Source organism: Magallana gigas, chromosome 6 (assembly GCF_963853765.1).
Source record: "Magallana gigas chromosome 6, xbMagGiga1.1, whole genome shotgun sequence".
NCBI lineage: Eukaryota > Metazoa > Mollusca > Bivalvia > Ostreida > Ostreidae > Magallana > Magallana gigas.
Window position 1 is genome coordinate 26,597,700 of NC_088858.1, and position 27,133 is coordinate 26,624,832.

The 27,133-nt window shown below is 34.5% G+C and overlaps 1 protein-coding gene across 10 annotated transcripts in view; it reads left to right on the plus strand.

Moving 5' to 3' along the window:
* Window positions 1-5,080: 5,080 nt before the first annotated feature.
* The window catches only part of LOC105327225 (regulator of G-protein signaling 22), a 34,374-nt gene continuing 12,321 nt past the window's right edge, over window positions 5,081-27,133 (plus strand). The window contains exons 1-24 of one of the 10 annotated variants that reach the window (XM_066086795.1): window positions 5,081-5,282; window positions 12,879-12,967; window positions 14,445-14,638; window positions 15,469-15,755; window positions 16,361-16,457; window positions 16,799-16,875; window positions 17,062-17,143; window positions 17,423-17,645; window positions 17,936-18,084; window positions 18,321-18,506; window positions 18,827-19,063; window positions 19,760-19,837; window positions 20,186-20,343; window positions 21,489-21,648; window positions 21,900-22,010; window positions 22,223-22,258; window positions 22,579-22,632; window positions 23,485-23,683; window positions 23,829-23,923; window positions 24,102-24,257; window positions 24,406-24,556; window positions 24,682-24,810; window positions 25,292-25,486; window positions 26,797-26,898. In XM_066086795.1, the coding sequence (XP_065942867.1) occupies window positions 5,219-5,282; window positions 12,879-12,967; window positions 14,445-14,638; window positions 15,469-15,755; window positions 16,361-16,457; window positions 16,799-16,875; window positions 17,062-17,143; window positions 17,423-17,645; window positions 17,936-18,084; window positions 18,321-18,506; window positions 18,827-19,063; window positions 19,760-19,837; window positions 20,186-20,343; window positions 21,489-21,648; window positions 21,900-22,010; window positions 22,223-22,258; window positions 22,579-22,632; window positions 23,485-23,683; window positions 23,829-23,923; window positions 24,102-24,257; window positions 24,406-24,556; window positions 24,682-24,810; window positions 25,292-25,486; window positions 26,797-26,898 (3,309 nt within the window). In that variant the 5' untranslated portion in view covers window positions 5,081-5,218. Of the gene's footprint in view, window positions 5,283-10,458; window positions 10,661-12,018; window positions 12,403-12,878; window positions 12,968-14,444; window positions 14,639-15,468; window positions 15,756-16,360; window positions 16,458-16,798; window positions 16,876-17,061; window positions 17,144-17,422; window positions 17,646-17,935; window positions 18,085-18,320; window positions 18,507-18,826; window positions 19,064-19,759; window positions 19,838-20,185; window positions 20,344-21,488; window positions 21,649-21,899; window positions 22,011-22,222; window positions 22,259-22,578; window positions 22,633-23,484; window positions 23,684-23,828; window positions 23,924-24,101; window positions 24,258-24,405; window positions 24,557-24,681; window positions 24,811-25,291; window positions 25,487-25,956; window positions 25,972-26,796; window positions 26,899-27,133 lie in introns of those variants that run through there. The other 9 variants (XM_066086796.1, XM_066086798.1, XM_066086797.1 and 6 more) reach the window with 9 other exon arrangements.

Below are 27,133 nucleotides of genomic sequence, written 5' to 3' on the forward strand. Positions count from 1 at the left end.
TTTGGAGTTGTCGTTCTTTTACCTATTAGCGATAGAAGGTGCTGCGTGATTAACCGTCTATACAAGTCATGAACATATTTATAGAAGTTATACTTACTGATGTATTCAGTGACAATTTAATAAAAGGTAAACCAAATAAAGGTAGTTATGAATACATCTTAAATACTAGAAGTAAGAAGACTGAATTCAGCGGGGCATCGGCGCATTAAAGGAGTAGCTTGCAAATGGTCCTACATGGACACAATTTATATGGAATAATTTTCCATCTCGTATATTTCAGTCTCTGGCTGTCACAAATGCATGATTAACGAATATATTTTTAAAATCAATTCATTTTCAGCTCACCTGTGCTGGTCTCAATTGAACTTTTCTGATTTGTCTGTGGTCGTCGTTAACTTTACTTTTGTATATAATCTGCGCGGATCTAGAGTAAAGGGGTTGGGGGGTCCGGACCTCCCTCCTGGAAATTTAACGTTTATCGATATAAAAGAAACAAAAATATGTAGTAACTAGTAAAGTAACCCCAAAAATACAGGCACGTATCGTCGTTTTTTAAAGTATGTGGAGCAGACTTGACTGTTAAACAACACAATTTAAAGAAAAAAAGGCAAGTCAAATTCGCACAATCATGAAAATCCTTATCTGTTGGGTGGGGATGGGGATGCGTATACCTTATTTCCAATTCAATTTTTCATGATTCCAAAAAAAGTGGAGGGGCGGGTATAATATTTATTTTACCGCGAGAATAAGAGGGAGGCTCCTCACCTCCATCCCGATGCTACGGGTCTGCAGTACACATCAGAACACCCCACCCACCCCAAGAAAACAAAATACACCCATTACCCTCGGGTCAAATTATTGGATCATCGCATGTAGATGTATCATATAAAACAATCGGAATGAAATGATGTGGAATTTTGAACATATCGTTATATTAATCGATAAGTCTTCTCATCAATAGCACAGATAAAATAAGACAATACCGATTGAAATCAATTACCAGTGACGAAACTTCAGAACAGAAAATATATATTTTTTGTGCAGGCTTTTCTATAAATGGAACTTTTTTGAGATACATATTAGTCTTTAATAACAATGTACAATGTAAACAATGTAAAAAATGAAACACTTAAAATGGGCTTAATAAATCATTGAGAGAAAAGCCCGAGTCGTTGGCATGCCGGTGTCTGGATAGTTCTTACGACAGGCTGTGTTCACTTTACATCTGCTGTTCCTTTCGTTCTCGGTGTTGTTTTCAATATTACGCATTCCGGATAACAACGTTATAATATATAAATAATGCCTGTTTGGGAGGGTAACTGTTGAAATTGACTACCCGAGAAAACCATTGTCAACCGACGCGAAGCGGAGGTTGACAATGGTTTTCGAGGGGTGTCAATTTCAACAGTTACCCTCCCAAACAGGCACTATTTATTTTATTATACTGAATGTCTTAATTTAAGAGAAAATTTTACTGCGTTTATATAGAAATGAAGTTAATTCTACGGCGAACCGTACGCGCATAATTCACGCGCATGTAACAATTCGTTGTTTTACCCGTTGCCAAGTGTGTTGCTAACGCTGAGGGTAATAGTACGGATTATCAACTGCGTCTAAACCAATCAGATTTCAGTATTTAACATGAAAGTATAATAATAAGATATATTTTCTTTTTATGTAAGTGTATCGTAAATTCCTCAACAAAACTGGAAGTGTGCGTGATATCCAGCAAAGGTCAAGATCTCTGGTAGCAACCAGAGGTCAAGATCGCTACATCGTTCGGCTTAACCACTTTTCAAACGTTAGATGGAAATCAGTCACCGAAACGACAAGACAAACAATTGTGTTTATTTTATATAGTAAAAACGTTATATTGTGTAAACATTTATAAAACTTTGGTTCAGTGTACGTCAAGGTTACGTGGAGTACAACCCTTTAATGAAATGTATTATATATTGGCGTTCAGGGAAAAATAGTGGACAAGTGTTTGCATGGTACCATTCTCTTCTTCACGAAACAAAGGCATATCAAGATCCGTATATGGCACTATTGCACAGCACATGCATATTACATATCACATATCACATTTCATCCTGGCCCAATTTTAACTAAACTTGGCAAAGATCATTCTTGGTAAGGGCTTTCAATTTTGTTCTAATGAACAGTATAAGGCTTAAGGGCTATGTCCTCTTCAAATTGGTTGTATTTAGAATATTATGAACATGTATTTACATCTACAAAGTATTATTCCCTCTATTTCTATAGTTAATTCATAGCTCTATAGAAACAGCCGGACTGAAATCTACACGCCCCGTTTATCGATTGGACGAAATCTACAACTGCTGAAACTGATAAGAAACTGACAGGACAGATAAAGACACGCCCTGTTTATCGATTGGTCCAAACCTACAGCGACCTCGAAAAATCACGGACTGCACGAAATAATTATGACGAGGTCAGACTCAAAGTCTCACAGGAGACGATTTGGCTGTTTCTTTTAGCTAAAGTACTTACGTACATTGACAGTAATTTAGTGAATTTTACTTACTTTTCATAATCAATTTATCAATTAGCTAAAAGAAAGATCTTAATATAAACAATAAAATGCTTTCTTTGATGATTCATTCGGGTTATGAAGATAGCGATCAATGCAGAAAAAATTTACATAACCCGCTAACGCGGGTTATGTATTTTTTCTGCAATGTCGCTACATTCATATCCCGAATGAATCACCAAAGAGAGCATTTTATTGTTTAAATATACCTAGGTGCTTAAGGGCAAAACGGACCCCTCGATCTTTACTCGCCTTATTTTTTTAATGTGTATCATTTATAGGAGAAGGGGGCATACATTCACAACCCCTACCCCTAGGGGCCATACATGTTAGGTAAAAACTGTAAAAATTTATGCAAATTTAAACTGAAATCTTTTTTTTCTACTACTGGACATTCAGTAGAGAAATTAAGCACATGGTTAAAATGAGCAGGGATGCCTCTACCAAAATAGTGAAATTTATGGTCCCTAGATCAAGGTTCAGGCCCTAGGGTGGGGCCAATATGGCGGGTCAAAATGGCCATATGGTGAAAATGTATTGAAGTCTACAGCAGGATGATATGCTAGTAAACCTGAATTCACGGTTATGATGAAGCCCTTATATATTACATGTATTATATATCATATATTGTTGTGCATTGTAAATTTCTCTGCAGAACTTGCATGATGACTAAAATTTTTTGTAGTAAATGGGCAGCTATGAAACAGGACATTATAAAGAATCGTGAAAATAATATCTTAACTTTTTTGTTATCACTGAATGTTAATTAAAATTTAAAGAATGCCCTATGATAGACATATCATAAGTTATGTAATGTATTGTAGTAAAGCTACCTCGCTATATATATTTGTGTTAGAAATTATTGCTCAGGTAAGCTATGTGGCAAATGGACCGCTTTTTTGAAACTGATTACTGGATAAAAAATGTGCTAACATTGAGGCTACTGGACGGTCACAAAGTTCTTGAAAAGTTTTCCTTGCGAAATATTTGGGTTTTATTTTTCAAAATTATTACCATGTCAAAAATGTTTGTGACGGTGTCTGACGCCTTGCATTCTTTTAATCTGTGTACTCGTATTTGTGAACGATTAGGACACACACTCATAGTTCATAAGGTTAATCAATTAAAGCTTTGTTGGTAAAAATAGATGTGTTGGTTAAACAGTTACATTTCAATCAGTGTCATTAAAGCCAGATTACTTATAAATACTAAAATTCGACGTGCAGTTGACAGTTTTTTTTTAAATCTTAGCAAAGAGTGAGTGAATATGCGGTTCTAAACCAGACAATGGCTATAGACAATGCAGTTCCCAACATTTTTATCCTTCCTTGTAAGTCTTTGACCGACTTGCAAATTCCATGCATGACAAGTATTAATTTCTCTCTATATGGCTTATGCATGTACATTTAACCATTGTGTGCCGAAGCATGAGTAAAATACCCTTAATAATGCAGGATGCAGCATCGTTTTGAAAGTTTATCTTGACAAGTTGAAAAATACACCCACTTTAATTGAAAATCTTTTAAATCCTAATCAGAGAGGGAGAGAGCAAGAGACTAATATGTTACAAATCTATATTTCATAATGTTTATATATTATAAGTTGGGAGAATGGAGGCCTCCATCCCGGCCCCCTAGGCCTGTTGCCACTTGCCTGTAAAGAACTACTTGTAAGAGTAAGGAAAGAAACAATATCGCAATATGTGAAGTTGGTTTGCTTTGTGATGTTGATTCTGACGACGTCATTTTCAAATCTTATCCGTCACAATTTCATTCTGTAATTTTACTCTAAATTCGAAACTCCTCACTAACACTTAAACTCCCCAATAAATAATGGTGTGACTCTTCCATGACGTGTAATGTTACCAAAATGTGGTGCTTTGTAAACCTTTATCAAATTAGATTGCACGGTTATGATGATATTGATTTTTTATAAATCTTTATTATGAACATGTAATTTTAAAGATATGCATACAAATTTCCACGTCGGACAAGCAGATACACAGTACAGTGGTAGGTACCGCGAAAACTTTTCGAACAACCCCTTGTATAGTGCTAGAAACGTCATCAACATCAGCTTAAATTGTGATGTGTAGTAAAGAATCAAAATTATGAATGTTTTCCAAGTGCATTTTTAGGTTTACACCTCCTTTTTTAAAGCATCCCCTGAGATAACAGTATGGTCTTCTTATTTTCATTTTTTTAATTGTTATTATATGATTTAAATACATTTATATTTCTAAATCATCATCATAATGTCTGAACATATATTTCATAGGTTTAAATAGGATAAGAAATGTGATTAGAACTTTAGATTGATTAAGAGTAAACAAAATTGAATTTAGATTTGCGATTGTTGGAGATTGAACAAATAGATATTTTATTGTTGTTTGTTTCGTTTTTTTTTAAATTGCAGGTCAAAAATCTATAAATACTTTCTATAGTTTTCATTGACACGCAATCCTATTAAACATTTTTTCCTTGTCCTCGCCAATTACATACACCTTTGTTAAATGTCCCATTCAAAAATCCGTTTAAATCAAAATGGCGGAGAGGCGTTCCTAGCAACCTATTACGGTCTTCGTTGATTTTTTCCCCTCTTTTTGTTGAAACTTTATCGCGTGTGTCTAGGCTTGGATGTAACAAGGGGGGTCAGGTCGGAGGGATGAAACGAGACCAGACCACCTCTGGGACCACGGATGGCCCCTCCTGGTTCAATAGAATGAAAGGTACGTCCCCCAGTTATAAGTTATTCACGGGAGTTCTTTAATCGCTCAACTCTAGCTACCAGGACTTGTAAGTCAAATCGATATGCAAACATTTTTATCGATATACACTGATAAATTCATATTTAAAGTTATAATGGATTGAATAAAGCTTGTACTACAATTTGATACTTTGGATGTATATCGCTGTATAACGGGTTCATGTCAATTAAGAAGGAGAGACAATTGGGCGCTATGCATGTACCCGAGTCGTGTTAATAAATGTATTAAAGGTGTCCTGAATTTGATATTCTATCAAATCAAGGGAGGGAAAGTGTTTCGTCATTTTAGAAAATCGTCAAGGTTCACATTCAAATGTTCACAAGCAAGAGTGGACAAAAATCACGTGGAATATTGGGTTGAACGCTTGATTTTTTATTCGTAAATTGCTCTCCACTTAAACTTAAACCCATCCTTATCACAGATAACTGTCATATATCGATAGAAAACACGACAATTGCACGCATAGATAAAAGAAGTGAATTTATTTCAATTTGATTTTTATATATATTTCTAAAAAATGTATAAAGGGGGGGGGGGGGCAAAAATAACCCAATTGATTGTGCATATCATAAGTATAGAATGTAGACTTCTGAGAGCACATTCTGACCTCTCCACGAAATATCACAGCAAAGGGATTGATCTCCGAGATAAATCCGAGATATCTACATATACGTGATGGAACTTTAAGGTAGTTTTACGTTCATGTACAGTATTCTAATAGTCCACACTTGCGACTTAGGTATTGACAGCTATTAAAATCGGCTGCCATTAAATCCCCACCATTATTGTTTATTGACCTGTGTTTCGCTTTTTGCTAGATTAAGAGACTTATCCCCCACCAGATCAATAGGGAATTCATCGAGCGAAATTCCTCCAACACGGCAAAATTCTGTTTCTATCTTTCTGGGGGTTTTTCCCATTATCTTTCACTGCACCCGATACGAGAGAGATTTTTTTTTCTATCGGCAAATATATTCCTTTCCTTTGGAATTGGCGCCCGGGTTTATCTATAAAGGGATTAACGGATTTTCGCCTTGGATTACTTCTTATGCCTATTCAGTGATGGGAATCTCATAAATGGGTGCTATTTCCTTTGGTAGAACTATAGACATCCCCGTTTCTCTTTCATCCTAATTCAATCAACACTAATACAGTTTATTTAACAGCTCTGTCAAAATCGTATGTCATTTCTCCGAATTGTCGCAGCTCTGAGTTTGCGAATGTTATTAGTTGATGCGAAATATGTGTTTACATTTTAAGTAAGTGCAAATATGTGTAAGAGTTTATAGACTTGCCATATAAAGTCGGATTATAGGGAGTTTAGATCAATACTTTAAGCATCTCGGATCATTATGCAATCGATGGGGACAACAAACCATTCTTTTTATGTCTTTTATTCTCATATGTTGAAATTGACCGCGGAAAAATCAATACATGTTTTGACAAGGCACCTGTAATTTTGATGATAAACCCTGAAAAGTTATTACCCTTTTCATCTGAAATCATTTCAAAGTACCCAATGACGTCACAGTGAATGGTCTTGTCTCCATTGAACATCACTAATTTTGAAGTATGAAGCTCGAGTAAATCATAGTTACTATACCTGAGATAATATTATTTTGAGTTTAATGGAAAATACGTTTGAACTTTTCGCAAGTAAGTAATCATTTAGAATGTAGAATAATTTAGTTAAATATAAAGGTACTCTCTTATACCTGAATAAGAATACGTTTTTTTTTTAATTTATGGGAAAGATTTTAAAATTGCGATTTTGCTAATAATCAGCAATAAAATGGGTTGTTAGACTTTTCTCTCGAATCATAAACATCAACACAGACATTTTCTGAACATTTGAAAATAAAGGTACAACTATTTACCTCCAGGGAAGTATGTGTAGTTTTTCAAAAGCCATAAAATTGGTCGACGGATTCTGTTTTGGGATTTTAAATGTATTTATGGACACATTTAACACGGTTACACAAACAGAGTGTTAAACTTCCGACAGGGGTAATTTCTATTCACTTTTATAACTTTAATAAACTGCATGTCAACAGATTTCAATAAAGTTATTCCGTAAGGTCAGGCAGGTATGAAATTCAACATTCCGCGTTTCTTCCTTTTCACAGAACTTGAATAGTGGTAAAACACGGAACGGTATATTTTGGATCAATACAAGTAAACAGGATTACTGGAATCTTACAAATGTTTTGTACGAGGGAAGGAGGGGTTTGCCTTTGTTGATATATCGTTAATTGAACGTTGGTGAGAAGGTTTGGACAAATATCGCGATTGGAACTTTCTCAGTGGATTCAATTCAGGAGTCAGGTTAAAAACCGAAATATTACCATTGCTTGCATGGCTGAGTACTCTATAATTAGATACACCATGCATACCCCTTCCCGTACAACGTTTGAAGAGTGGTTATTTCAAGGGAGGGAGGGGGGAGGGGAGGGGAGGGGAGGGCTTAACCAAATAATCCTAATTCATATGGAAAGTAAAGAAGTTTAATTAACACAGGCGCTTGTTTATGTATTCAAGATCACACGTACTATATAGTATGATATTTACATCTACCGAGTATGATTCCCTCTATTCATAGCTCTATAGAAACAGACAGGACTGAAATCTACACGCTCCGTTTATCACTACAGCGGCTGAAACTTGCAGGAAATTGACAAGTCTGAAATCTACACAACCCTTTTATCGATTGGCCGAAAGCTAAAGAAAAATCACGGACTGCATGAAAAAATCATGATGATGTCAGACTCAGAGTCTCACAGGAGACGATTTGGCTGTTTCTTTTAGCTAACACACTGTTGTACATAGACAGTAATTCAGGGAATTTTACTTACTTTTTATAATCAATTTACTAATTAGTTCAAAGAAAGATGTAAATATAAACAATAAAATGCTTTCTTTGATGATTCCTGTGAGTTATGAAGGTAGCGATCATTGCAGAACAAATTTACATAATCCGCTAATGCGGGTTATGTATTTTTCTGCAATGTCGTTACCTTCATATCCCGCATGAATCACCAAAGAAAGTAGTTTATTGTTTAAATAATAACACACGGTATTTAATCCGAATTCCGTGAAGTACCTCCTCCTGTGAATTCGATCATTTTCGTTTTCAATGGAAAAGGAGCGAGAAAGTGTTTATTACTATTCTCTTTTGCAATAATTATCTACAAAATCATATATGGCATGCCTGTTTTTATTTACAATCGTAATTTAAGGGCAATATCTGCTTATCTTATGATGTGTATTCATGTATTTTTAAAACTTGTTTTACTAGTCGTAAAAAATATTGCATCTTCTTTCCACGGAATGAAAGCGATACTTCAATAGATTACGTACTACCAAGTACCCTGTTAATTTTATTGATTGTATTCTTTTTTCTTACATTTTGTCATACCTTAAGACCTTATGGGAAAGTGGGGGTCAAATTATATGTTGACTTTGAATTTAGCGGAATTTAAAAAAAAGAATTAATAAAATGGAAGAATGAATTTACAATAGTAGAGTGGCATTAATCAAACTTCTACAAATAAAAAATCCAATTAGATGGATAAACTTTGCGACCCAGTTTCAACAATTCAAAACAAATTGAATGTTCCTCTTAGGTAAAACTACACTTTGTCCGCTTCAAAACAAAATGGTGTTCAAAATTTGTTAATGGCAAATAGAAATTTCAATAAGCAAATATCAAAATATTTACAGAGGAGATCAAAATTGAATTCCTTTCAATTTTATCCAACAACTTTTTAAAAGTGCATACTTAGTTGCAAAGAAACTACTAGTATTTTGAAAAGTATCCAACCGTGTTGATTCTGTTTTAGGTTTCTTCTTACAGTTATTTCCCCTGCATCAATGTATTGATTTGACGAAGCAAATTTGACATGAAAATATTTATTGTTTGATCAAGGTCTTTCCAGAAATAAAATAGTACTTGTATGTCCCATATTAACTTTGATAAGAGACCCGGCGGAACCATTGTGTTTCTGACAAGGTTCCAACAGAGTTAAAATTTGTGTTGAGGCGGTTCAATAATGCCTCATTGTTTTATACTTCGTCAAGAGTTCCTTAATTAATTAGTAATTATGGATTACAGAGGAATAAATGATCCAGTCTGCATTTAAATGTATGATTTCTCAAAGTATTGCAAACATATTTAACAAAAAAGCTTTCAAGCTCTTTACTTTACGCGATCGTTTCGAATTGTTAATCGAAGTTCGAAACTTTAATGACACTTTTATACGTTGTGAGGTTTCATGTTTTAAAATTCAGATGCAAACAAAAATACATTTGATGAAAACATTTCAACATATAGTTTGTCGCAGATTAATGGATACCATTGATTGGTACCCCCAAATGCTAAATGTATTATTCAAATTACATCCATAAAGTGAGTTTGATTTTATGGACGTTTTACCAATTCTATTGTTTACCATTGAAATAAGGAAGCATTTTATATTTTGAATATTATTCAACAGCTTTCCAGTATTTTTTCCCGTTTGTATAGTTTTGTCTGGGATATTTTCTCTCTCTCTCTCTCTCTCTCTCTCTCTCTCTCTCTCTCTCTCTCTCTCTCTCTCTCTCTCTCTCTCTCTCTCTCTCTCTCTCTCTCTCTCTCTCCCGCGAATGTTTATAAATCGGATAATGAGTGTATACATAGCATAACACAAACTTGATTAACTTTTCCTTGAGTGAATAATCAAATCTAATCGATACTCTATGAGAGGTTATGACATAATACACCTGCATTTTCCGAAGAGAAAAAGTCAGGCATAAGCATGTTGTTCGGTTTTCTTAAGTTGTTTGCCCAGAAACTTTTCGCGGTCATTAAAATATTAGAAGGCGACCATCGGCTTTTTCTTTTTTTTCGGGCCGACTTGTATGTTAGTATTTTTCATTAAGACCTTTTCTCACATAACCATACAAACACGTAGAAGTGAAATTTAAATTTATCCTCAGTTCAATCCTTGTTTCCCCTTACATTTAAGTGGAGTGACTATCAAACAAATTTCTTGTCTTTCGGCCAACTTCCATCAAAGAATGTTTTATTAAGATAAACTATTTAAAATCTGACGGCAGGCCTTAATGAGAAACAATAATACATCTACTCCCTATAAAGTTCGGCCCGAGTCAATCGCTCGAATATACAGTCGGGATATACTAGATCATGGAACTGCAAATCACAAATGGGGTGAATCTTAGCATTTCGAAGATTTTTTTCTCCTGCAAAATGATGTGATTTTTTGTGTGTGTTTTTGGATTATTTCCCTTCTTGTCCCTGAGAATGGCACACACGAGTGTTTCAGATAAAGATTTTTACTCGGGTAAGCATACCATGACAACGTCGTCATTGCAATTTACCATTTGTCCTGCATGAATGATCGAACATTCCAAAAGAATAGGACTTACACTAAAAACAGTATTTGTTTTTAGTCCAAACGAATTACTTATTTGTAAATATCTCTCTCTCTCTCTCTCTCTCTCTCTCTCTCTCTCTCTCCATAAAACAACCAGCCAGTTTAACTCCCTTTCCCCGTATGTACCATCTTAGAGTGTATTCCCATACAAAGAAAAGTATATTAAATTAGATATATGAGCAATTCTAATCAGAACGCGAAAGTGAATAAACAATCATCATGCTCTCCTGTTTTCATGGATGGAATTCATTTTCATCAAAACGAAATGATAATAAAATAGGCCAGAACTAATGAATATCAATATCTCTATATGAATTAATTGCATCACCTACCAAATAAATTCACGTTTAGATCAATAAATAAACCTTAAAATATACGACATCTAATAAAATCCGAAATGGGTATCTAACGTATACGTTAATTAACTTGTAAATCTTGGAGCCAGGTCCCTTTAACATTATGAAAACGACACCATTCTTGTTCGTTGTCAATCGAAACATATACTCATATGGAAACTAGGTTAATTGTTTCATAGACAATTAAAACCAAAACTCGAATATCTAATTATGGCTTTAAATTTAGTTTTAGATTTCCGAGCAGACAAATGTGGGTCATTGCGGGTTACTGGTGTATCTATAATTTATTAAGTTATCTTCGAGTCCTTTTTGGTTTGTTTGATTTTTAAATGTAAAGAGAGAAGAAGGGTTTGACATATGAGCAATGGTGAAACATGTTACCAGGGTAGGAGAAGAGGGAGTGTGTGGCGGACAAAAAAGATTTCATTTGTTTTATCTGCCCTCCCCTTATTTGACAATTCCTTATCTGATAAAGTCTGAGAGGTAAAACCATTCCTTCTGTGTGTATTTAAATTTTATTGAAGAAAAAAAAAGTAAATTGGTACATCGAGACAAAAGAAAACCTCTCTGAGGTTGCATAGTTTTTGTCCGTGGTGTACCGTGGTGTAATAATAGAAAAGTCTGCCACCGACAAAACGTAGATTTTTCAGATTGGGGTTTATTTATTCGTCGAGAGCAAAATCAACAAGAGTTCGTCATTTCTAGCACTTATCTGGTGCGTTAGCTTAAAAGGATTGATTACCCGGTATAATAAATTAGCCTTCAAAATAAAAGAGTGCCTGCACAGCTACCTTAAATATACCTTGTACAGAACCGTCACCACGACACGGTGCACTCAAAACTTTCTCAGAGCAGTTTTACACCTGGGGAATTCATTATCTTATTCTATTTGAACAAGATGGGTTGAAAGGGTTTCTGCCAAAAAGAAAAAAAAATTGTTTTGTGTGGAAGGGAAGACTGTCACCATGTTGTGTCTCCGAGAGCAAGCACTTTCTTGGAGTTTGAATTGATATTTTAATTTGTGGATCGAGTTCAACCTTCCAATAAACACTTTTATTTCCCAATAAAACGACGAATTCTCTGAGAGACTTTTTTGTTGATATTAATTTCCTTTTGAAACCGGGAATGCCGTGAAATTGAGGAGTCGATATTTTGTTCTCTTCGCTGTGATTCGTTTAATGGCTTTCATGTTTGTGGTGATGGGTAGTGAGGGGGACATTTTCAGTAGAAGGCAGTCCACTTCTTTAACGTGCATTCCATGGACTGCTTGGTCCTGTAAAAACTACGAGCAAGGTGACAGGAAACATTCTCTGTATTTCTTGAGAATTATTACTTGTTATTGGCTTTTATTAAGCATTGCATTGATGTGTATTTCAAGTTCTGGTGATTTCAGAATGTTTTGATGGGTTACGGAATGGTGATATACACGGAATGTACGATCGGTGTTTAACATTCATTGAACTCATGCATTTCTTCCGACATGCGACATTCAATTTCTAGTCTCTTAAAAAATGTAATTTTTAATATAATATTTGGTAAAAACTAAGAAAAATAAATCTCAGCAGAGATTACAGCGGAACCATCATCAAAACCGTTTTGATTATTATAATAACCAGAAACATAAATAACAATAAATGTTACATATTGTATTTATGTCTCTGTAATAAAAATCTACATAGATTATCCTCATCACACGATACTATAACAATTTCCAATTTATTATACGTGTTTAATCATTTAGAATAATACGGAATCCCTTGATATTTCAGCGCTAGAGATCACGGGGGAAAACCTGGAGGATCTGCTGGCTTATGACGACCTCTTCCTGGATTACTTCAATGCTTTTTTGTCCTTGCCAGTAAGTGTTTTGAACTTCTTACTAAGATAAGGCATAATTTCTCAAGAAAATGCTAAATAATTAATTATCTGGATGTTTGGGTGGGTTTTTTTTTCTTATTTATTTTTAAATTTTGTTTAGTGTTTCAATTTTGCCGTAAATATTGTACTTACATGTAATTCAACTTACCAATAACAAACGCGCACCTTGCATCCTTTTGCATGATTGTGACGTAAAAATGTAATATATAGCTCTTGTTTGTTTGGAGGCGAAAAAGGGGGTGTTTTGGCGGACACTCCAAAAACTGAAAAAGCGAGTTATACATTTGAGACATTGAGTGCTTGCAATAAGCATTATTCGGTGGGTTCCAGATTAGGATAATTGGTCATTACAAAAGTTTAAAACTACTTTAAATCATTGGACTTAACTAATCAATAAATGTAAAATGCAAATATGTTTTTATATTTATATATCGTAGTAATTTCATTTGTGTCAAAGGCTCCTCACTTCCGCCAGTTCCGTGAAAAAAGAATAACCCCCCAGAAACTACTGTTACTAATTAGCTGGTTAGACCATAAATCTAGTATTTGAAATAATTCATTTGACCACAATCGCTGTTAATAACGGTATATTACTCATTCATTGAAATCAAACAAAATAAACAATCGACATAGTTAAATTTTTCTATTTGAATATGAACTATAAGAGTATATCAGAATCATCTAAGTATATTCTGGGCTTTTTATATTTAACAGCTGTTCATTCAAACAATATTGCATGCACATGCACTTAAAGAAAAATTAATATATGTTGGTTTAAAATTTCATTTAAAGAACTATTAATCATTATCAAGCATGCATTTAGATTTGGTCTAGATCCTACATGAATGATCAATTTGTATATATACTACAGATTAGTATGCAAGTTTATATCAAATTATATTAAATGATTTCCATCTGTAAAATTTTGCACAGCACTTAGTATATACGTCCCTGCTTTAACATATATAGAACTGTGAAAGCATGTGTTATAAGTGTCAAATAAAATGAATATTACCGGGTAATAGTCCAGGACTTGCTGCTAGTCATGTATCCTGTATGTTACTATCATGTCTATAGCCCCTTTAAACTTTATTCAAATTGGTATATTCAGATATACATGTATATAAAAAAAGTTATGTCTAATTAATATATATTAATTAGGCTATTTTTATTTTCATTTAAAAGAAATCATATATTGTCAGGCAAGTGCCCATGATGCCTGGGCTAATCAAATATTTCAATTACAAATATTAACAACCAGCTGAAAGTACATGCATGTTAAATTAACATTAAATATACTCATTACTGAGGTGGGTGAGGAACTGTGTATTTAAATTAAGTCTCATTCATCATCTTGTTTTCTGAAATCTGCTATTCTGCAAATGGAATTGAAACAAAGAATGTCTTGGTTATATGTCAGAGTATGAGAATAAGCATTGATTATGTCTCTGTCGTAGGTTTTCCCCCAGCCTTTGAGGTACAATCGTCTAACCGGTGATTTCGAAGATGCCTCCAAGCATCTTCACAGGGATTCCTCAAGTGTAAGTTCATCGTCCAGTGAAGGCAACAATTTACCTTACGGAACCACAGACAGTGAAAGGGATAAGCTTCTGGAATGGGCAAGGGAAGAGCGACTACCTCTCTTTCTCAGGTAGATAGACATTGTTAAATACTTATTTACCTGTACAGGTAGACTATAGGCTCGTTTATCAGGTGGACTTAAGTTGTTTGGGCTTCTACTGTCTACCCCAATAATAAAAGTATTTCGAAAGGCATTCGAGATCTATATTAAACATCGGTAAGCAGAGTGAAGTGTTTGAGTGTATGATGTAAACAAAAGGTTTGCACCACATGGATACACATTAATCACAGATTAAATTACCACAGATTTTGTCAATATATGCCTGATACAGATAGTTTTACCTGTACATGCAATGCCTGTCTATTTTGGGTACAATTTAATCCTGACAAGTGCATTTACCTGGTATCTGAAGCTTTTCCAGTATGCAGTTTTTTTCTCTTTAAGTGGATCTTTTTTTAAAACATGATTGAAAATTGATTTTTGAGAGTCTTGGATTTCTCATTGAAGCCAATAGATATAGTTTTAAGATTTTTGTCAACTTTATCAGTGCAGAAGAGGTGACATTTGTATTTTGTCTATAGAGATCACTACTTCAGAACTTTTGACAGAAGTTATTTAGATAACAAAATGTCAGTGTTGTTTTAAAAAAGCTAAGAAAATTAATACATGTATCAGATATTTGAATAAAGAGTAAGTAGTAGGATTATAGGGTGGAAGGGTATAGGGAGATGGAAGGAGAGAGAACTCTTTTAAAAAATATATAGTTATAATATTTTTATTTTTATAAATAAAAGCCTTAACTTGTACGATATCTCTTTATTCATTTAATGTACAATTCCTTATCCTTGAAAATATATTGCACTTTTCATGAGACAACCAATTTAATTATCTCTTTGCAGTACACAGTTATTCAGGGAATTCAAACTATGCAAACTCTTGTTACGGCCTCTGGATGACAGATATTCGGCTAGTCGTAATTCCAGTAACCAGTTACGAGGTTACAGCCGTCAGTCAGAGAGTTACGTTTCCAGCCTCAGTAACAGTGCTGACAACAGCGGCCACGATGAAATTGACGAGGAGGAGATGGCCGCCATGCAGAGTCAGTTCCAGAACTCCACACTGTTCAAGTATCAGCGCCCTGGGAGCAGGGCTGTCAGTATGCCCACAAGGCTAGACTTTGAAGCCGGTGAGTTTTAAATTAGAAGTAGATGATGATAATATTTGTATTTTACTCACCTTTTAAAAATAATAATTTTTTAAGCAATCCATAGTTGAATTTTTTTAATCCAATTTTTGAAAAGGATACCTAGTTTTAATTATGCAACTTTAAAAAGAATAAAAAACCTGTAACCCAAAATCTAAATACAGAGATACCAAACAAATATTTATTCATAAGTGTCCTAATATTTTCAATTTTGAGATTTACTTAAGGAATAAATTAAGTAGCTACCAAATATAAGCTGAGATGAGACCAAAGAGGTTTATTAAAGAGGTTATTTATTTATGTATAAATTTGGTAGCTACAGAATTTATTCCTTAAATTTCAATTTGCGATCAATAAATGAAGAAATAAGAATGATATGTTTTGTGCTTCTGAATAACTTAACATTCATTATTTAAGTTTACTAAAATGCATATTGACGTTTTAGTCAAATAGTCTGACATACATGTATGTAAACATTTGCACCTTCTTGTCAGTGTCAAGTATTCAACAATAAACAGAACCTCAGAAATAAGAATATTTTCATTGAAATGTTGATACGGAACTTATGATAGAACTGATATTTTCAGAATTCTATGTCCAAGGAAGCACAGCCACCCCAGGGACCCAAGAACCCCCACCCTCAGAAACCATGCCCAAAAGTGCCTCCTTCAAGAAGAAAATCAGGTACTGTATACAGGGAAATATTGGCCCCTGTTTTATTTTTGTCCCTTTCACCCTCGTTAGCTTTTGAATTTAAGACTGGATGAATTCCAATATCTCAAAGTATCTCTCATTAAACACAACTGTGTCTGGGCGAATTCAAGATGGGACGGAACTGTTTGCAAGCTAGGTTAGAAGGTCAAACATTAAATAAGGTGAAAATAAACCTATATACAGTAATATAAAAATTATTGAAAATAAATATGTACATATATGTAAATTAACGTACTGTTTAGCTAAATAAATGACTTTTAAATCTCAGTACAAAAACTCCTTGCTGATATTTTGTGGTCTGTTCATTAAAGGGAAATATCCGACAACGATAAAGAGGAAGACATTCCAGAGAGGAAACCATCAGTTGTCAAGTTTGATCCCGTGACCAGTAAGTGGCGTATAATTTCTACAGGGCACTATTGTGATTGCATGAATTGATTCAGGCAGTGATTATTTGTAAAAATGCAAACTTAAAGATTTGATAGAAACCTGTAAAGATTGTTATTCTAAATGTATATTTTTTAACATGAATAGTAGTTTTCAAAATCTAAGTGGTTTTTTTTTATACCTACAGGCGATGTAAAAAATAAGCGCTCTGCACAAAAAGAGAGGCGACAGAAATCAGAGGCAGAAGAAGCATTTATGAGGCATGCTAGGTGAGCCACTAATAACAAACGCCCCATAATAGCAAATATTGAGGTTCCTTTTCATTCAAATGTAGACAATTTCCTTAGTACATGTATAATGAAATAAAGATAATGAAATAAAAGCACTGATTTTCACTCTCAGCAATTTTGGAATAATCAAAGGCTAGAGAAATAAGATACTGAAATTGACCATTCATAAATTTTAACAAACTAAAAATAGCCTCAAAAATTTAAAATTATTATTCCACTGAAGAGCATATCAAAATTGCTATCAAGAATTCCTTGTAGAGTCCTCTCGGCACCTCTGAACTATGCTGACTACATGCGGCACCCGATGTTTGGGGATTTTGATTTTCTGTTCGGTGAAGATGAGCCTGACCCAGATGGGCGGGTGTATGTGTCATTTCAAGACGAACGCGTCAGTGAGGAACAGACTGAGACTGACGTCAAAAACATGGAAGGCAGGCTGAAAATGTCACTTCAGCAGCTGAAGGAGCAAGTACTAGGAAAGGTAAGGGCTGACAGAATGCTGTGAAATACTGTATAGCAGTTTGTCAAGGCGAGTTCAAATTATGTGTTTAAATTCCAAAATTTTGGGTTTTTGGGGGGGTTTTTTCAATGACTATGAAACAATTTTTCCTATGAAAATTTCTGTGGTGGAGATTAAATTAAGAAAATTAAAAAAACAAAACAAAACCTTGCTGTAAAATTCAACTGTCTGGGGCTGAAAGTAGCAGTAAGCCTATGTGTACAAATTTTGTGTAATAAGGGGAATAACTCTATTATTCTTATTTCTTGTAGCAAAATAGTATGGAAGGCTTCAAAGAGTTTCTGTCAGATACAGCTGGTATTCATCTACTGAACTTCTGGCTAGACTGCGAATATTTCAAAGATGCCATGGAGAACTTTGATGAGATTGTTAACATGGATATCAGAAACCGTCTGTTCAGGTGGGTTAGATGATCGCTTGTTGTTATTGATAAATATCGTCTTTTAAAAAAAAAATTAAATCCCTATTATCTATCCTGACATATATGGAAAACAAAAAGTTTTTAAAGAAAAATGAGGAAAAGTTACATATTTTTCTATATTATTATAACTTTGTTTTGAAATATTACAGAAAGGAATGAGTCCAAGTTTATTTTTGAAATAAATCGCAAGATAAAATTTTGTATTGAACATGTAGGGATATCCAGGACAAATACAAGCTGAATTTGACAGAGGAGGCGCGTGATCAGATCACCAAGGCCTCTTGTAACTCCTCCCTCAGTCACACGGTCTTTATTCGCACGCAGTACGATGTCCTGCGGAGACTGCGAGCTTACTGGGTACCCAGATATCTCATCCACATGGAGCGGCTACGTGAGCTCAGGTCAGTATCAAATTCATTACAGATAAAAAACATGATTACATGAAGAATTACGAATGTTGTAACAAATTATTCAGGCATTCTTCATTGCTCAGTGCATATGATCTATTCTGTTTTATAGCTATATTTCTTAATTGATTTTCTGCCTTACTAGTCAATTTAATAGTACATGTATCCCTTCTGAGGGTTAGAGCACTATTATATGGTGATATTGGCATGCAAGAGGGTTTATATCATATCCTAGTTGAAACTTTCAATTCTTATGACCTGAGATTAAACTTGAAGATAAAGCAATTAATGTTCTGATCTTGAATTTTTTGCAGAGCTATTGGTAGTGTAATGGGTATCAAGGGTATCAGAGTAGATAACTCTTCCCGGAAAATCACGCCTTTCCTGCCGTCCATCTCTCTAGTCAACTCCATGCCTGTCCGTCCAGACGATGTACTAACCTACTCCAAGACCAAGAGCTGGGACTTCCTGAGTAAGGGAGGCCGGAAGCTGGACTCAAGGATCTCCTCTGCCAAGCTCAAGCCCGCCTTGCACCCACCATCACCAGTCAAGTAAGTCTCCCCACCCCACACCCCCTATCATTGTCAAGTAAGTTTCCCACACCCCCAATCAGCAGTCAAGTAAGTCTCCCCACCCCACACCCCCAATCAGCAGTCAAATAAGTCTCCCCACCCCACACCCCCAATCAGCAGTCAAGTAAGTCTCCCTATAACCCCACATCCCCATTATAGGTCTAGTGAGTCTCCCTTTATACTTTGAAGCTCTAAGGCCTGTTTAGCATAGAGGGTGCTTGATTGAGCTCATTAAAATTTCCTATACCAGTAACACAAGTTTTGTAAGCACCTGCTCTTCTGAACAGCTATCCATATATTCTTATGGTTTCAGCCTTTCTCTTACAGATGTTCTCTCCAAAATAGGTCTCATTTTTGGATACCAGGGTACACAAAAATAAGAAATCCCAGCCCTCCAAACTTAATAAATTGAAATTAATAGTGTTACATCAGATGAGAAACTGGTGAGAAAATAAATTCCCAAATTTTTATAACATATAGGTAGTAACTTGTAATAGATAATGACTTGATTTTCATATATTGCCCATAGACCATATGGAAATATTTTCCTTAAATAATTACCAGGTATATCAGTGTATCAAATCACACCATATATACACATTAAGAGCCTGAATTTATCATTTTACGGTTTGATTTTACGGACATAATTTTAGATAAAATTTTTGGTCTTTGTAGATTGACCAAAGACAGATTTTTGGTTGCCTTAACTTCAGACAAGGTGGCAGGTGGTCCATTCCAAAGATTCCTGGAGAAGTAAGTCCTCTACTTTGATGCTATCAATGGGACGATAAAATGAAAAGATTCAAGAATTAATCAAAAATTTCAAAAACTTAAGTGTGTAAAACTTGTAGGTGTTGAATATACATTAGCTGTTAAATACATGTATGACCTGGCATGATAATCAAAAGTAGTACATTGTACAAAGGGATGACTTTTTGCTGCACAAAAAGGATATATAGTGTATACTGTTCTTGTTGTGATAATTGTGTTTAGAATACCAATAACACCATTATCTAAACTAAAAAAACATTTCCAGATGTATGTTATATGCAATAACTGTTGATTGATTATGACTTTTATGTTGGGACATGTGACTTTCAGACAAGAGGATCGGCGCCTTGTGTCGTGTCTGCTGTTCTGGCAGGATGTGACGGACTACGGGAAAGAGGAGGACCGTTCCGCGGATAGACTGCTCCGGCTATGTCACGCCTGGAACATCTACAACCTGTACTTCCCGGATGGATCAAACTATCCCATAGGTAGGCCTTACATACTTGTGTGTGTAAACAATCAGATGTTATTGGTCAGTACTGTTATCAGCATAAAGATGACTTGTACTGTACACTAGATTATTTTTGGATGTTTTGATCAAAGATATTCAGAATCAGTACGAAATCTTTTATGTTACTTGGTGATTTAAGGACAAGTTGACTGAAGTTGTTATCTTTCAGTTCAAAATGTATGTGGTATATGTACCTGAGTATTATCTCCCCCCCCCCCCCACCCTTTCCAATCCTTATCTCTATCACCCCATTCTGCTTGTTTCCTGGGGGAAGGCCCCAGGAAACAGACATAATGGGGTGAATGGGGTGGAATGAAGCTTGGCCTTTCTCCTAAACTTTGTTGAGGGAGCCTCAACAGTGTTTAGGAGAAACGCCAAGCTTTATCAGATTTAAACCCATCTATTTTATTCAATAATAAAAATATCTCATCTTGACACTGATAACTAAAAATTTTGCAAGACATCTTGTATGGAATTTATGTAAAATAGAGTTAAAGTAGTACATGTGTTTTGACCTTTATAATAACATGTAAACAAGACTGACTTCAAAGAGAGTGGGTGAGTGTAATGGGATTGTAAGTACCACCAGGGAGATACACCAATGCATCAATACATCAGTTTTTCTGTAGGTCTCAATTTGCAATGAAAATTTTCTGATTCATTTTGTAATTAAAGGTCAAGTTGAGCTACATTGGGTTGTTTAAGGTGAAAAAATCATGTATACCTTAGATATAAATAAAGTTTTTAATGTTATTTCATTCCTCATTCACCAAGACTAATCCTTACTGAATAGCTACTTGAAAGTATGGTTTATACCAGAATAGTTAAAATGCAGGTAAAAGTTTATTAGATATATGCATGTGGGTTGAAAATCAGGTATCGACTTAACACCATAATCAAGTTAACCCATAATCCAGATATGTCATATTTAGTTGCTTTGTATATATTACCCATTCAAGTCCCAGCTAATATCAGATTAAGAACTTGGGGATTGAAAAGTTAAGCTCATATACATAGCACTTGTTTAAGATTTAGTTTTCTTGAATTTGATTTTCTTCCTTTTGTGACCTGAGGGTGAAATTTTGGACAGTTGCATGAAATTCCCCTTCTATTCTTTTAAAGGTGCCACTGATCTAGAGAAAGCTCTCCTACATCACACACTGCTCAATGCAAAGGACTTCGTAGAAGCTAATATCTTCACGTCGGCTAAAGCACGCGCTGTGGAGTTGTTGGAGGAAAATTGGATTACTTATCTGAAGGAAGATTTAAAGACCTTTTTAGAGTAAGTACCGGGAGGTTGTTATACATATTCTAAATTTTCAACACTCTTTAAAACTTTAAAGCTAGAGTAATTGAACTTTAGAGTTATGTTCTATTTCTTAATGATTTCAAGTTTTAAAAAAAATTAGCACTTAGTAGTTATAAAGGATACACAAATGTAGTGTATTGGTAAACAAAATAAATATCTTTGAAAAATCCTTCAAGATTTTTTTCACTGTAGCTGTCTTATTTTTCCTTACTTTGGAATTTTAGTGCCCATGTTAGAAATGGAGCCCAGAGTCCTCCAGAATCTACTGATGTGATAGACATTGTGGTGACCAATGATGAGTTGATTATCACAAGACCCGACCCATGGGTCAAAAGGTCAGTATAAATAAGACACACTTTATTTCACTGATGCATGTCAAAATAAATGATTAAAAAAGATAATGATATGTGCATCATATGCATGATGGGAATGTCGCACAATATGTACATGAACATGATCAACAATTCTCAAAAACAAAAAGGTAAAAGTTCTGTTTGATGTAATTGTATTGTAATCAATTTTGTGATACTCTAATTGTGCTATCTAGAAGGGATGAAGTACCAATTGTTTTGGAGGCAGAAAGGTATTCTGTTATATGTAAAATAACTTGCATTCACAATGTATTCTCTCTACATGTATTTAAGAAGAATACACAAGAAAAGCTAATTTGTTGCTGCAGGTCTAATACGTCACACATATATACAGGATTTAATTGATGACGCCTCACTACATTGGCACATTTAAAATTTATTGTGTTGCGAGAGAGAGAGAGAGAGAGAGAGACAGACAGAGAGAGGGGAGAGAGAGATTGCTTGAATGCTTCAATTGACAACACGATTGCTTTAAAGTTTGAATTGCACAAAATAATACCAGTACTCAACATCTCAGACATTGGGATTTCAGATTGACCTCTTCAGGGTGGTGTACCCGCAATTCATCTCTAAAACAAAACCATATGTGGGTAACTTGGAATAAATTTCCCTCTCCTTTTCCTCCCGAACTGTTCCTTTTAACAATGAACTGTGTGATATTAAAAAATCTTATTAGCAGATATTCATACATATTTTTTTCCTTAGAAGTTTGAAGCTTTATTTAAACATGCATGTGTGTATTAGGTTTTAATCAAATACTCCCTTCACATGAGCAATTAACAAATAAAATTTGCAACTCAAATTAATTCATGAATGATAAAATTAACAAAGTTTTAAAACTGCTTGAATCCATACTGAATTGTATACAATGAACTTTTGAGCATACATGGTATCAATATGTAAATCTTTTATTTGATTCAAAGAAATAAATTCATGTTTTAAGATATCTTAAGCTAAAAGTGTCAATGTGTATGTCAGGGAATAGACTTTAAATCAATAGATTAATCGCAGGATAATTAAGATAATTAGTTTGTTCATTATTTAGCGGAGCCATCTGGCATTTAATCTACCTCTGTGACAGAGATTGGCCCCAGAGCAGACATCTCTCCACATCACACAACTGCTAGGAGATTTAATTTTGTCCATGGTCAATTTAAATTTTTGTGTATTGTTTTTGTTTGCAGAAAATTAATGATTTAAAAATGTATGTCGTTTGGAGGCGGTATTGAATTTCTTTTTCCCAGGGGATTGGTTAAGATGGCCTCTTGAATTTATAGATCGGACTGACCTTAGAGAAAAAACAAACTCTAAACAAAAGAAAAAACTTGAACAGCATACACTGCATAGTTTGCAGATATCACAAACATCAGCTTGAAGAATATTTTTAAATGTTGGATTTGACTTTGTTGTAACAGTTTTGAATTATTTTGGGTCACAGAATTCCTACGACTGACTCGGAGAGAGAGGCCAGGCTAAGAGCTGCCTTGAGGTCTGCTGATCTGCTTGGACCCGAGGAAAGGGCAGAGCGGAGGGCAAAAGCCAGGGCCAAGAGGAAGGAGATGGAGCGGGAAAGGAAGAAGGCCATACGGGCCGCTTACAGGAGGGTGAAGGAGGCCAAGAGGAAAAAGGAACCAGAGGTAACAGGGTCACATAAATATGATGACTTGTGGGTAGGGGAATGCTTTGAAGAAAAAGGGAATTTTTTTTTAAAGAATTGGCAGAGAGATTAAGTAAAGTAATAGATGACAATGATGATGTTGACAATGATTCATACTCTTGTAGAAAGAGGATGAGGAGGACATGGAGTTTGACATTGATGGAGAAAAGAAACCGTCCAAACCACCTCCCCCATTTGTAGAAATGCTCCATAACAAACAGTATGTATTCTTATTTGCAGATTTGAAATTTTTTTTTGTACGTAAAGTTTCAACATTAGAAAAAGTCTCTCATTTCGCTTTTAAATACAGTTAAAACAACATTAATGTAAAAATAAATATCAGAATTTTTAATTGCTGTTTACATTACATTGTATGGGATTTTTACATTCCTCTGTAGGATTATGACTAATTTCAAGAAGAGTTTAGCTGAGTCGGATGAGAAGGAAAGAGCAAACATGGTGTACCTGTATTTTGATATTGAGAACTACCTGAATTTAGGCAACAGCAAAAGTGAGGTCAAGAAAAAAGACTCGCTGGCTCAAAATCTATACAAGTAAGTTTGTGATGCATTCAAAAGTGTTCATTCTATTCTGCAGTATACAGTATTTGATGAAATTTTTACACAATGGAAAAGAAACTTTATTTGGATAAATTTATATGATAATAACAACTTCAGTATGAAATGTTCTATTTATTTTTAGATCTTATATTGATGCTCAAGGGAAGAAAAAAGTGAATTTTAGTGAAAAATTGAACTCAAAAATGTCTGAAAGACCAAAATCTCCAGTCATAAAGGATATGCAGCATTATATTTTGCCAAAAATAGAGGAATCATTTAAATCCTACATCATTGTAAGTAATCATGCCAACTTTTTAAAATCGAAAAAAATTATTTTGTTTTTTCCTTAAAAAGGTTTCATTTTAACATTTTACTTTTATATATGGAGATATCTGTATTTATTTGTGGATGTGTTCAGGAAAAGGCCAATGAACATGGTATGGAACCCAGGGAGTTTGCCAATTTATCACAGGCAGAGCTGTCTTTACGCATGGGAACGGATGCCTCGCTCATGGGCGGAACATGGAAAAAGGGTCGTAAGGGCAAGGTAAGGTTCCATTACCTGTTGCAGAACTACTGTAGTCTTGAGAATCAGAATGAATTTATAGTAAAGTTACTATGGGCCCAGGCATTCTATAGTACGCTGAATGTACTTTTTCTTTGGTTCTGGTTTATGTAGATCATAAAGGTAGAGGGCTGGTTAATTCATTGAGCTTTAGAAATAGAAAACATTCTCTGTATGTAACATATTCATCAAAATCATGATTTGGTAAGCCCATAGCAGAGCTTTTATCAATTGATATTAAGGAAATATGAAAGAAATGTGTGCAAAAACATTTATTTGCTGAGATAAATGTGTTATTTCTAGATACTGCAAAACAAATTTTTTTATTTTGGGGGGAAAAAACCACACCAACATCATTTTGATTATGAATTCTCATAATGAACAGAAGTTGAAAATGCTTTGTTTATAAGTGTTTACAAATTTTCCTCCAAAATCCAATATTGTTTTCAATGTCAAATCTCAGGATGATTACGATGAGGATATGGACTTTGAGACAGAGGCAATAAAGGGGGTTGGAAGTGGTAAAAAAATGGAATTTGGGCCGGGGGTTACAGTAAATTTTCTAGAACATGAAATAAAAAAGCGAAGTGGTCAGAGGCGTGTCCGCTTTGCCAGAACTGACGGATATGTAGACCATGATTCAAGTTTCGGGATGCAGGTATCGGTTGGAATCAAAACAAAATGCATGCTGTTTGTGTCTTTGATATAATATGAATGCTGTTTGGAGCTGAACCAACTCGGTGAATAAAATGCTACTTCAGTTACAGTTTTCCTTTAATCAAAATAGCATTGAGTGACTACTTATGATGTATACCTAATTAAATTATTAGCAGTTTGACATGTATGCATAACTTAATAAATTTATCATTCTTGAAATGTTGTTTGAGCTAGAGGAGGTGGGGGGGGGGGGGGGGCAGTGGTTGATTGCTTGTATATTAATGCTTGAGAATATTTACAAATACTTGTAAATTTTCCATTATAACATAAATTGATGGTATTGAATGAGATATGGTGTTGGATGAATTAATATTACTCATTAATATCTTCATTTCATTAATTAAGCTCAATGTTTAGTCTATAAACATTCTTTTTATAGTATTAATCTTCATTTCATTTGACAATGTAAAGGGTCCAGAGAAACCTGTAAGTTTCACTCAAGTACACTTCTATAGATTCTCTCTGTTATTTCATTTTAATACCCTCCATTTCTCAGAGTGTATCTTAGACTTTGTTCTTCATACATCTGAAATCTCCAGCCTCTTTGAACATCTATATATATGTATACACTGATTAATTTTTTAAATGTTAACTTACATTTTTATATGCATGTTATCTGCATGTGTTTATCTAAAAGAATTATAATACATATGTACATGTACTACTGTATATCAACAATTAAGTCTTAATTCTGTCATCTATACCACTAGTGATACTCAACAGGCCCACAGCACATGGAAATTCATAGAGCAAAGCAATTTTTCAAATTATTGGAAAACTGTACATTTTTTTTTCAAAGTTCCATTCATTCAAATATAAAATATAAATGGAATTCAGAAAAAAACAATTTGATTTCTAAATTTCTATTAGGCCATACATTGATTAACATTTTAATGGTGAAAAATGGGCTGTATGCATAAACAACGTTAACATGTGTCTAATAAATCTAATGTTTTTTTTTATATAATATTTTGAAGGCTTTTAGTACAAATAATAAAATTACCTGTGACAGCGTGTGCTTGATTTGAATAGGGGGAAAATGGATATTAGATATGCTTGAAATTATAAATGATTCAAATAATTCAACTTTCTTAAAAGCTTCTGTGTTTCTAGATAATTTTAGTATTTTCTTTTAAATCTTTTTGAAATAGAGTCGCCTTTTTTCCTTACATTTAAATTATCTTGCTTTTGTTGATTGACATCCATTACTTTTGAGGATAATTAAGCTTACAATATTGCCCCTGTACACAGGATGAAACGACGTACGCTGGTACCAGCAGAGATCATTCCTCATCGCAATTTGACGAACCTCCTTCGTCAAAATTATCCCACAGGCGCGGGCGAAGGTTAAAGGTAGCTCGGCTTAATTTTAAGGGACTGCTGCCGATCTGTTGCATGATCTAACTGCTTATTAAATATATGTTTTGCAACCAAGAGCTTAACATTCTGGACGCATGATATATACAGTACCAGTAAAAGGCCATTAGTGGTTACAATGATGGTCATGTGTGTGTGTAGTTGTAATATCATCAGAAGTGCAGATTTAAACCAACAATACAATTAATCTAGTCACAAACTGACTGATTAG